Source organism: Cyprinus carpio, chromosome B17 (assembly GCF_018340385.1).
Source record: "Cyprinus carpio isolate SPL01 chromosome B17, ASM1834038v1, whole genome shotgun sequence".
In the NCBI taxonomy this organism is placed as follows: domain Eukaryota; kingdom Metazoa; phylum Chordata; class Actinopteri; order Cypriniformes; family Cyprinidae; genus Cyprinus; species Cyprinus carpio.
In genome coordinates this window covers 17,574,693-17,587,592 of record NC_056613.1, presented here as the reverse complement: position 1 = coordinate 17,587,592, position 12,900 = coordinate 17,574,693, and the positions used below count along the sequence as shown (strand labels likewise).

General features: G+C 34.7%; 1 protein-coding gene across 13 annotated transcripts in view; it reads right to left on the bottom strand.

Annotated features, from left to right (window-relative positions):
• The window catches only part of LOC109048357 (gephyrin), a 79,280-nt gene that overhangs the window by 2,152 nt on the left and 64,228 nt on the right, over positions 1–12,900 (bottom strand). For 8 of the 13 annotated variants that reach the window (XM_042742595.1, XM_042742596.1, XM_042742601.1 and 5 more), the window contains 11 exons: positions 9,129–9,221; positions 8,291–8,346; positions 7,672–7,791; positions 7,112–7,170; positions 6,396–6,549; positions 6,181–6,302; positions 4,909–4,996; positions 4,383–4,456; positions 2,928–2,992; positions 2,369–2,470; positions 588–691 (listed from right to left, as the gene is read on the bottom strand). In XM_042742595.1, coding sequence (XP_042598529.1) covers positions 588–691; positions 2,369–2,470; positions 2,928–2,992; positions 4,383–4,456; positions 4,909–4,996; positions 6,181–6,302; positions 6,396–6,549; positions 7,112–7,170; positions 7,672–7,791; positions 8,291–8,346; positions 9,129–9,221 — 1,037 coding nt within the window. The remainder of the gene's footprint in view (positions 1–587; positions 692–2,368; positions 2,471–2,927; positions 2,993–4,382; positions 4,457–4,908; positions 4,997–6,180; positions 6,303–6,395; positions 6,550–7,111; positions 7,171–7,671; positions 7,792–8,290; positions 8,347–9,128; positions 9,222–12,900) is intronic. The other 5 variants (XM_042742599.1, XM_042742606.1, XM_042742604.1 and 2 more) reach the window with 1 other exon arrangement.

Genomic DNA, 12,900 nt, shown 5'->3' with positions numbered 1-12,900 from the left:
ATGTTTCGTTTTTGCATAAAACCTACATGGTTCATATGGTGATACATGATATATTCAAATGCAAGCATGGCATATATATGTTTTTTGTTGTTGTTGTTGTTTTTTTATTTTTTTTACAATAATCAATCCTAAAATTTTGGATTTAGTAGCTTCTTTTTCAAGCTGCCAGCTGCACAAACACCCAAGATCAAAGGATTTTCTGGTTCTTGGCTCATTTTAAGTTAGACATGAAGACTCACTCTGACTGGATCAATAAAATGTGAAAGTTGTTAATAGAGAACAGCTGCTATTAGTTCAGTCCAATTTGTGAAAGAATTGCGATATGCGATCCGATTCAACATGATCATTGAAAAGAATCAGCTTGTTCACAAATCGGGCATCACTATCACGTCTCAGAGCAGGTGATGATTTTTTTCAGTTCAAATTAACAAGGAATGATGAATTGTTCATGAAATGTAATGCTTTGGAAAGGTTTCCACAATAAAATACTCAAAAAAAAAAAAAAAAAGATACTTGAAAAATTCACTTGAAAAATACACAGTTACTTTCCACAACTGCAAGAACATGAGCTTTTTGGCCATACTCACCCTGGCTTTGATGATGGTGGGCCGTGGGTCCAGGATCCCCTGCATCTTTCTTAATGCAGGGATAACAAAGAGGTTACAGGTTACAACAGCTGACACTGGGTTACCTGAGACAGAAAGAAGAGACGAGTGTTGAGGTGAAGACTATGGCTTACGGTTTGGGGTTGGGGTGGAGGTCTGGGGCAGAAACTCTCTGAACTGTGGATCATCTGTAGTAGATAGGAATTCAGTTTGTTTCCTGATGTCTTTAAAGCAACAGTTCACTTCCAAATGTGAATTCTGTGACTTGTTCACCCTCATGTTGTTCCAAAATTGTCCTATCTTGTGTTTCAGAGAACACAAAAGGAGACATTTAGCAGAATGTGTATGCTGCTCTTTTATATACAATTCAAGTACACAGTGATCAGTGGCTATCCAGTTATAAGAACAACAAAATGCCATAAAAGTAACAAAAGTTTCCTGAAATCAAGCAACTGACAGCAATTATTATTTTTTTTAAGTTCACTAAAGCTGCATGTATTTGATCAAAACACAGTAAAAACAGTAATAGTGTGAACAATTATTATAATTTAAAATACTCCAGTATTCAGTGTCACATGATCCTTCAGAAATTATTATAATATGCTGATTTGTAACATTCAAGTAACATTTCTTATTATTTTTATTTTATTATTATTCTTATGTTGAAATGAGTTGTGGTGCAAAACACTTTTTGTGGAAACTGTGATACATTTAAGGATTCTTTGATGAATAGAAAGTTCAAAAGAGACATTTATTTGAATTAGAAATCTTTTGCAACATTATAAATGTCTTTATGGCCACTTTTGATCAATGTAATGTGTCCTTGATGAATTAAGCTACTAATTACTTTCTTTCCGTATGCCTTATTATCATTACATTAAAAATAGCAGCATTAACATTTTGCTCAGCTTCTTCTTTTGTGTTCTGTGGAAAAAAGGAAAGTCACACAAGGTTTGTAGCAACACAAGGGTGATTAAATAGTGACACAATTTTCATTTCTGGGTCAACTGGCCCTTTAAGGAATCTTTTGACATCAGAGTTCAGTTTGTCTGGTTAGTGTGAAAGTTGCACTCACACTGATGATGCAAATGTACATTTGTGTCCATGTACATTTCGAAGCCCAATAACACTAGGGATGGAATTGAACTCTGGTTCGTACTAAAGCAATCAAATAAAGAGTGAAAATAACCCAATAATCTCTGATAAGACAAATGTGTTCCAACTACTGAAACCAGCTAAGAAAGAAGAGTGTATCAAATGCAGAGGTGCCCTCCACCACATCAACAGGAAGGGAAGAAGGGCATTGAAAGCAAAAGGAGGACAGCACTACATCAGACAAATAGCAGTTTCAAGACACTAAGCCACATCACGGTACACAAAACGGAAGGGCTTCGGGAGGTTGCAACAAAACTTAAAGCTACAAGGAGCGCCACAGACGCAAAAAAAGCAAAAACACAAGGTTTCTCTCAGAAAACAGAACAGAAAGCGTCACGTTGGAAAATTAGAACAAAAATATTATTCCTATGGTTCATTTCATTGTGGTTGTAACTGTAGATTATTAGCCAAGACCTTTTATCTTGTAATGTCTGTAATAATTATAACATAGCGGTCCCAAATGAGCCCAAGTGCACTAAAAAGAGATTTCGTGTTACATGGTTTCGAAAACCAGTTTATTAGAGTTTGGTGTCAAAATTTCAAATCCATTTCCGTTTTCTGAGCTCGGGCTGAAGACAGGGCTTATTTCCTGAATTAAGAGCACCTACTTCCTCGTGGGGGAGGAGACACAGGCAGTCTGCTGGCCTCGCTGTCACTCAGGGGCACAGTCTCCAGAAGAGTCGCCCCTGTGTCTCTGTAGGTGAAATTACCTTTGAAGGGGAATATAGAAATCGCCACTGTCACCACTGCCTCGACCACCTGGTTTCTGAAGGCACAAGGTGGGAGTACAGTTGGCTCGAGGTGGGGGCATGTCTGGGAATACTGATCGGACCGGTGGGCAAGCAGCGAGATGCAGGTTTGCAGAAAGGTACACAGGTGGGCAACCGTGGGCTGATTCAACTTTATGGAGAAGGGACCATTTAGTTTGGATATAGTACTACATTGATATGTGAGTTTATGTAAATAGCAAGAATAAAAGAAGTTGTTGTACTGCAAGTAGTACAATACATACAGTATGTGGGAGAAAGAGGAAACTCAGTCACATGGGCTTGTGTATGTATGTGATTTCATTTGTGTAAATTCTAAACTCCAAGACAGTCTTCCGGTCAAAACTTCTCCATTTGTTTACATACACACTTACTATGACAAATACACAGTATATTGTACCTGGAAGGGCGAAGATCAGCTTTCTAGCACCATCAGTGTCTAAGGTGGCAAACGTAGTAGGCAAACTAAAATAGAAATAGAATAAAGCATCAATATTCTACATCCCAGCAACAACCAAAATAATTTTTAAACAGATGCTCTAACCAGACTAATACGTTAGTGATAATATACACTCATCCAGTTGTTAAGACAAATTATTACAAGGCTCTCTGGTATACTTGATTCTGATTGGTCAATCACAGCATTAAGCAGTCAGGTGTTTCCAAATATTTTCTGTCATCTGAGCACTGCTTTATATCAAACCACTCATCTGGGTAAGTCAACCTCGAGCCATTTTCATGTCTACTGTGTCACTGCAGATTCATGCGTTCTTGTTTTATACAAACATAACTGGTATGTGGTCATGTTGCATCTCTTTTATCTAGTTTTAGTATTGTGGTAAAAATGATCTTTTAGGTTTTAATTTTTTATTATTGTTGCAGGAGTATTACAAGATATATAAAGTCATTGGTTGCTTGTATGAGTGGTCATTTATACAGAATTACCCAAATGAGCAGTGATTATTAAAAAATGACAGATCAATGCCACAACTGACCAATCAGAATCAAGAATTCCAGAGAGCCATGTTAAAATAAGTAGTTGTAGTATATGTTTATTAAATGCCATGTCGGCATCTTAGGCTATTTTCATGGCAAAAACAATAAAAACCAACAAACAAACAAACAAACACAAGTTATATTACACAAGATTTTTTACATTAACGTATGATAAAAATTCTAAAACTTTTATTCTAAAATTATACGAGATAACTCTTTAAGTAAGTTCCCATGTCAAAATAAAAGCTACAACTAATGTAACACTGTATCTAATTTAAACCAGTGCTGTAATCGTTAACTAAAAAATATTTTTTGTTGACTGAAATAAAGTTGGAATAATATATAATATTAGATGAAATGTTGTACTAAAAAAAACAACTTAAAATAAAAATAAAGCTAAATAGAAATATAAAAAATAATAAAACTGAAAAAAGCACATAACAAAATGACTAAAATTAATAAAAACAATATTTCACATATTCATAAATACTATAATGGTAAATAATTAATACTTAATTAGCACTGAAACACAATAATATTGAGCTCTTTTTCTGTCTACATTGTTTTGTCTTAGTTGAATAAGATGCCAATGTTCACAAACCATCTGATGCATACTGCACACAAAAAAGGCAAAAGCTGAAGAAAAATGATTGGCATTGTACTTCGCAACTTTTGGGAGTCAGGTTCTTATCAATATTTTGGCGTTGCCAACATTTTTTAGATTATGGCATTAAATCCTTGATAAGTTTTAAGGCAGTTTGTTCACAAGAAAACAAGTTATCCTCAATCCAACAACCAAACCCCTCCCCTCACGCCACAAGTCTGGCTCTGCATGACTAAGACCGCTTCTCTCACTCACCCCGGCTTCATAAACACTCGACCAAAGTGGATCTGGGCATGAAGGTCTATATCCAGCACTTGCTTCAGATAGTCCTGAAAAAAGAAAAAAAAAACCCCACAGACGTTAAAGTGAGTGTTTGCGTTTCTCCTCTCATGTAGGACAACAACATCTATCCGTGTCTGGTGAAGTGAAACATCGGGTAATTAATGAGCTTTAATTAATAGAGCCTAAAATCAAGAGCAAGAGGCGGTCAGTGCACTGCTGCCTGGGCAAAGACCCAAAATAAAAGGTCAGGTTAACAAATGCTGCTTTGTGACAAGAAACAAGCAGAAACACTAGATGGCAGTAAAACATATGCGCAAAACCTGCAACATAAGCTCTTAAAAGAGATCTCGTGCTCTCTGGGTAAACCAATAGAATCCTCTTCTTGACATGAAGCAGACTGATCTGTGAGGCCACATTCCTGTATTGAGAAGCTCGGACATTTCAAGCATGTGACCTTTCATTAGACTATAGCACTTCCAGACGACTCCAATCAACTGACCTTCTCACCCATGGACACGCCCCCGGAGGTGATGATGACGTCAGCACGACTAATGCCCTCGTTCAGAGCGCTCAGCAGGTCGTCTGGGCTGCAGGGGGTTACAAAACATGATCATGCCAAATGAATGACATGCTATTTTTTTCTTTGTTAAATCCATTACTCACATATTGGTGAAGTAAAAAGTGTAAAATGTTTGCTTATACTATTACTAGTGCAAATGTAATGTAGGCAATAATCTGCATTTTATATTTTTATTCATTAATGACACATTCAATTGATTAAAAGTAAAGGCTTTTACATTTTTACAAAAGATTTCTATTTCAAATAAATGCTGTTCTTTTAGATTTTATATTATTTTTTTGGTGAGGGTGGGGTTGTGTTTTGTGTGATGTTAAGTTTTGTTTTCTATCACATGAATAAATACATTTTTTAAATATATTAAAACAGAAAATGGTTATTTTAAATTACAATAACATTTCACAATATTTCTGTTTTTATTGTATTTTTCATCAAATAAATCCAGCTTTGGTGAGCGCAAGAGACATTTTTTTTAAAAAACATTCAAAATTTTACCAACCTTAAACTTTTGAACGTGATTTATATTATATTATATTATATTATATTATATTATATTATATTATATTATATTATATTATATTATATTATATTATATTATATTATATTATATTATATTACATTATATTATAAAAACATATAAATAATTATTTCAAAATTCATTTTATATTTATATTAAATTATTTACTCAATATTTCATATCCACAAAATGAGGACAGCACAAAAAAGCATTACTGACTTTGAGAAAAACCTTAAAGTTCTTTCATATGAGTGCAGAAAAAGAAACAATACATGTTTATTTTGTTTTTAATTACTTATCACTGATTTATTATTATTAACCTACTTGTATTTGCTTCTTATACATGTTTTATACATGCTCCTTATAAATATTATACATTTATACATCCCTACAGTATATGTCTGCACATACAAATAAAGGTGGAAAAATACTTCAGAGCTCTGCAGGAAATGCTGTCTTTCAGTAAATTCTGCTGAGAAGTTGTATGATCTTGTATCGATTCTAATATAAGAGCTGGAGTTTCAGAGGAGTGCTGAGGTTGGAAAGATTTAGACATGTGCAGAGCTGACTCTGTGTGTGTGTGTGTGTGTGTGTGTGTGTGTGTGTGTGTGTGTGTGTGTGTGTGTGTGGTGTGTGTGTGTGTGTGGGTGGGTGGGTGGTAGAGAAGGAATGCTGACTTGTCTCCGACGATGCCGAGGTTGATGGTGGGATAGCCATGTTCCTGAATGGTGGCCAACAGTGTGGATCGGTTACTGTCCCTGATCTTGCCTGGGTGAAGGTCATCCTCAGGGTTTAACAACTGCATACATAAACATACATAAACACGGTCAAACATGTTTTAAATTACCATGGGCAAAAGAAAGTAACAAAGCGACACACAAACAAGTCCTACCTCATTGCCAGTGGACATGACTGCTACAACTGGGAATTTCTGCACCTCCACCTCTGTGACACCTACAGTGGCCAGGAGGCCGATCTCAGATGGACCCATGTGAGTGCCCTTAGCCAGCACACACTCTCCACGCTTGATATCATGTCCTATAGGCCTGTGTATAATAATACCAGTGTTTATTACTCAAAGAGACTGATTAATTTCTCGTGAAAAAGGTGAAATGTGCTTATTCATATCAACAAGTATCAAAACATGATACATGTCCATACACTTCTGTACACTGAATACTTTCATTTAACAAGGATGCATTGAATTGAATACAAGTGACAGTACGTAACATTGAAATTCACTGAAAAATATTAAGCAGCACAACTGTTTGTGACACTGAAGACTGAAGTAATGACTGCTGAAAATGAAGCATTGCCATCACAGAAATAAATTACATTTGAAAATATATTGAAATAAAAATAAAACTGTTATTTTAAATTGTAATAATATTCACAATACTAAATTGTATTTTTGATAAGATAAAAAGCAGTCCTGGTAAGCATAAGAGACTTTGTTCAAAATCATCCATAAAATCCTTTTCAAAGAAAATTCTCCTTTAAATGTGGATGTGAATACTTTTGGTGAAATGGACTTGTATGAATGGATATTGAGATGAAAAAACAGTAATGATTTTATATATATATAAAATAAACTTCAGTCCCACTCACCTGATATCCTGTCCTGGACGAGCCTGAACCAGGATCCTCACCTCCAACTCCTCTGTACCCTGTAATTCATAACCAGCCAGACTGAGACATGTACAAACAACCTGTATAAACAATACTGGACTTTCATTTATATGACTTTCATTTATTTGCTAGACACTGTTTAGAAGTAAGTTTGTGTGGTGTGTTTCTTGTTTTCCTCCATGTTAAATTAAGATAATACAAAAATACTACTGCAAAAAAATACTGCTCTATAATTTATAGTAATTATCCATTCATAAAATCCTTATGTTGTTTGGTTGTTTTTCTTTTTAATTGTCTTATACTGAACTATGCATGTTTCACTTTTGGGACAAAATACATGAAAAATGTTTCCAGAAAGCTAGCTAAAACTAACAAAATTGGCAGCATCCTCAAAGGTAGAAATTATTTATAAAACATACTTTGTTATTTTAGGGATGTGGTTGATTTCAAGTTAGTTAAAGTTGTTTATTAGAAATCTTTTTTTTTTTAATAGTTTGCAGTTATGAATAGATATGAATAGTAGAATATGATACACTTACGTCTTCAGACTCTCGTAGCAGTTCTGTGTCTTCTACTTGCACTACAGCATCTGCACCACATGGGATAGGAGCACCTGTCGTCACCCTCATCACTTGGCCTGGCATAACTGTGAGAGTGGGCTAAAGACAGAAAAATATCTTTTACCACTGTATCAGAAATCTGTGGTGTGAAAGCAAAACTACACTAATGTTGCATCCTTCTGATACTGGGTTGAATTGTTACTTTTCCTACAAACTGTCATATACATATACGTATACATTATTATTTGTACCATAATGGCATTACTTGAGAAAACAACAGAATGACCCATGACTCGAATGCAAACACACTCTCCAGACAGAACTGGAGTGCTGGCCTGCACTCTGCTGAACACAGCCCACGGGGATCTCCCCCTCTTTCTCTCTCTCTGTCTGTGTGTGTGTGATGCACTCATTAAACACGCTCACTGAGTCTGAGTTTTCTTGCCATCTGAGCACACAAGCCTCCTGCAGACACAAGGTGCCAGTGCAAAAGCAGGCATTTCGCTTGTATATGTGAAGGAGAAACTATGTTCATGTCAGGTTTTCAAGGCACAACAGTGAAAGAAGACCAGTTCTAATTTTTCTAAGTTTAACTGACCTGCTCCCCAGCCTGAGACTCTCCAATGATGAAGCGATCACCAGGACCATCAGCAGCTGAAAAACAGTAAAAAGTTAAACTAATTTAGTCATTTTCAAAGGGTTTACAGTTTTGATGAACGTGATCATAATAGTTATACTTAAAAATAAAGTTGTTGTATCTTGTTACGCTCGATTGTGCAAGTATTAAAAATAAAATATATAAAAATATAGTTTAAAATTGTAAAAAAAAAAAAAAAAAAAAAAAATGAATGACTACTTTTATTCAGAAAGGCTGCAGTAAATTGATTAAAAGTGAGAGTAAAACATTTACAATGCTACTAATGCAAACTTCTATTTCAAATAAAAGCTGTTCTTTTTAACTGCCTATCCATACAAAGAATACTGGAAAAAATTTCATGGTTTGTGTAAAACTGTTCTCAACATTGATAATAAGAAATGTTTCTTGACCAGCAAATCAGCATATTAGATTAATTTCTGAATTATCACGTGACACTGAAGACTAATGTAATGGCTGCTGAAAATTCAGCTTTCCCATCACAGGAATACAATTATTAGACTTAAATTATACTTGATGTTGAAGGTGCTGTATGTAGAATTGACATGAGTGGTTGAACTAGGTATTGCAGTCCAAATTCAAAATATTGGAGAGGGTTTTATTCACTCGGTCCCTCCTCCTCAGACTTGACTCATACGCAGGTTGCCAGATTGACGACACCAACAGGAACGAGCGCACTTGACGATGAATGAAATGAAATATGCAGTGTTTTCCACCACCTGGCAACCTGGAGTGCCGAAATACAATTGGGTAAATTTTGATTGGGTAAATGGGTGTTCACCTCGAACAGCGTAGCCATCTTTAACTGATGCAGGGAAAGGAGGCAGGTTGTCTTTGGCATAGACGTCCTGAGCCAGAACTCGACCCATTCCATCTACAAACAAAGAAAAAGGACAAGGAAAAAGTCTAATAAACACAATCATCAATACAATAAACAAGTAAACAAGTTAACTGTGTAAAAGTCAAAAAGGGGTCATGTGCCTAAGAAGCCAGCAAAAGCTATATGAGAAAGCAAATGCACTCATGCAGCCATACAACATTAAAAGAGGAATGTACTGTAAGAACAAGAGAAGTGAGGGAGGAGATGATGCAGATGAAGATATACATTATTTTAACTAACAAAATATCACAAAGAACATTAATCACATATATTATACAATCAAAAGCTATTTCATGTTCTATGTGTGTAAGGTATCTTAGCATAACGCTAACTAACAAGCCTGCTAACCTTGCATTCAAGTTACTACACAGGAGCAAATTAACACACCATTATCTGTAGAAAAAGATATCACCCATAACAGTGAAATTCCGACACTCTTAAAGAGTGAAATAACATCTCTTTTCCTTAAAATTTTTTTTTTTTCTAAAGCAATTTTTCTCCTTCTTCTAATTGGGGAATTAGCCATTATATCAGTGAATTATATTACGCTAACCAGCTCTGCCTCAGTAGCAGCTGTTTCTATAGGCCACTAAAAGTAAGCTATCCATATTATAACAGTCTTCAACCGTGGTTATATGCATGTAGGCCTACTGTATGAATATCTATATCTGCAATAGATTTCAGCAGACGATTTTGCTAAAATAACACAATACAACAACACTAGCTAACACAACGCTTAAAAGTTAGCATAGTTTAAAAACCTGTCATAATGAAACACAAAACAAAACAACATTCTCACTTGTCAAAGTTGATCCTATTTCTTTAGGAATTTAAATCTTAGTGGTCTTTATAAATATTATTCTCACTTGTCAAAGTTTATCCTATACATCCAAAATAAAAGTTTTGTTTACATAATATATGTATGTGTACAGGGTATATTTATTATGTATATATAAATACACACACATAAATTATATATTTAGAAAATATTTACATGTATATACATTTATATATTTATATTCTTATATTTTATATTATATATAAATATATTTAATATATAAACATAACATATTCTTCTTAAATATATACAGCATGTGTGTGTATTTATATATACATAATAAATATACACAGTATAAACACATATATATTATGTAAACAAAACTTTTATTTTGGATGTGATTAAGCGTGATAATCATTTGACAGCCCTAATCCTATTTCTTTAGGAATTTAAATCTTAGTGATTTGAAACTCATTGACTTTGCATACAGTACTCATTTAGCTAGCTAGCTTAGCATACTGCTAATTGACAAACCTGCTAACACATTGGCACAAGTTACTACAAAATTATGTGATTTGTGTTATGTAGCTAGCACTGCTACGAAAAGACAACCCATTAAAAAATCTTATAATTTTGATCTAGAAGAATATCTTTGATTATCTGTTTTGTTTATCAAAAGTTATTTTCATTATCTAGAAGATCCAATCCATTTGAACAATGCAGTATGTCCAGGAATGTATTTATACATTCATATGTAAGCATAGGAATCTGCATATAGTCTAAATAAAGGGGTAGGAAATGTGGATGAGAGTGTGCCCTGAAACACAGATGAGCACCAAACACAGCGTAACGTGAACACACACTTACACTCTCACACAAAGCCTGAGATCTCTTGGGGGAGCAACAAGCGCCCTCCCACACATGAAAAGAAGAAGAGAAAAGAGAGATGACAGACAGAGAGAGAGAAAGAGGGGAAGGAATAAAGAATAAGGGAGAGCCAGAAGGAAAACGAGAGAGACAGAAAAAGAAAAGAGCGAGAGAGTGCATAGGGTGCTGTTGTAGAGATAAAGTACGCGAATGAGAGAGAGAGAACGAGCTGATGCTAATGAGGCCTCTCCTCGGTTGGAGGCTGATTAGAAAAGACTTATTTCTCTAAAACAGCACATCTGACGAGGCACTAAATATAGTGCGTGTCTGGATTGAGAGATCAAACAGATGGGTTCGGTGTTATCTACACACAGAGATGAGTACACAAGCGCGCATCACAGAGCCCTGACAACCCAGTCACCGTGAAACTGCAACGATTCCCTGCAGCTACAATACAACAAGCCCAGATCTACTCAACAGAGCCGAGCACAGGCCCGTAAAGAGACCACATGTAAAACTGAAGTACATACCAAATGCTGTCATCTGAAATGAACACTAAAACAGGGCCCCTAAAACTAATAGTAAAGGTGATGTAATCTTTACATTACCTAGCACTCGATTCATTTTAAACTTGAAAAAATTAAAGGTAAAATAAACAGACATATTGGGGGAAAAAAAATATAAAATGTATTATACATATTATAAAAAGAACTCAAAAAAATATGAATGTGAAAAAATAATATGATGAATTTGATGTTTTTAGGGAAAAAAGATGTGTAAATGTATCCAGATTTTAATACTGTGAAACCAAAAAAAATTACAAATAAAATACACTACAATTTTTTTTTTACAAATTATTATTTTTTTAAAATATTGTTTATAAATCTCTAAACATGTTAAAAAAAGATGACTGTAAAAATATTATAATATATATTTTAAAATTAGAACAATTAATTGCTTTTTAAGCCTCTATAAAAGGGACAGAAATGTTTCTGCAACTGAATAAGCCATCATATCTGCCAATTATACGCTACCTATTCATCAAAGAATCCTGAAAAAAAATATATATCAGTTTTTACAAAAATATTAAGCAGCACAAATGTTTTCATGTTGATATTAATAAGAAATTATTCTTATATAAGAATAAATAATTTTAAATTATTTTACAATAGAAATTTTACTGTCTTTTTGATCAAATAAATTCAGTCTTGATGAGCATAAGAGACTTCTATAAAAACCTTTTGAAGGTTAATTATTACAGCATTATCCGCAAACCTACAGTATTGGTTATTGGTAATTTATATTGGTGCATTGGAAACTCTTACTTGTACATCAACATCCAGCAGAGCAGACAGTTCCACCTCAGCATACTCTAAATGGCCAATCTTCTCCAAGGCTGAGACCATTTATACATTTTAAATTCATTTTATTAACCGAGGTGACAGAGAGGGGTTTTAAAACAGACAGCTGCTTATAACTTACACCCATCTGGTTGTATGAACAACGCATTTCAAAAATTTATGAGCGACATTACTTGGCTGGGTGAGAATATTTCCTCAATTTACGCTGATCTGAACCTGCCCTCCTTGTGCTCGCGCTGAGCTGAAAATCCATCATTTTTATCTGTCAGGAAACAGTGAAGCTCTACACATGGTTACTTATAGATTTAAGGCAGAATGTTTGAAGTGCTGGTGGGTTTTGTGAAAAGAGGTGATGTCAGAAAAGCTTGCGTATTGAATGTTTGCTTTAAGTTGGGAGTTTTTGTTGGTTTTTGTACGCTAGCTCACTGACATCTCTAACCATTGCGTCACACATCAAGATTGATGAATTCACTGGCTTCCATAGCAGCAGTCGTGGGCAAATGATCTGGAATGCAAAATGACAACAAAGCTCTTCCAAACTAGGCCATTCTCCATGGATAAACCGAACGGATACAGCCAAACATGAAACATGATTCTGTTCTTTGACTATTAATGACAACCATGACATGTTCAAATCAGTGGAACAAGCTCAAAGAAAAACAAAAGA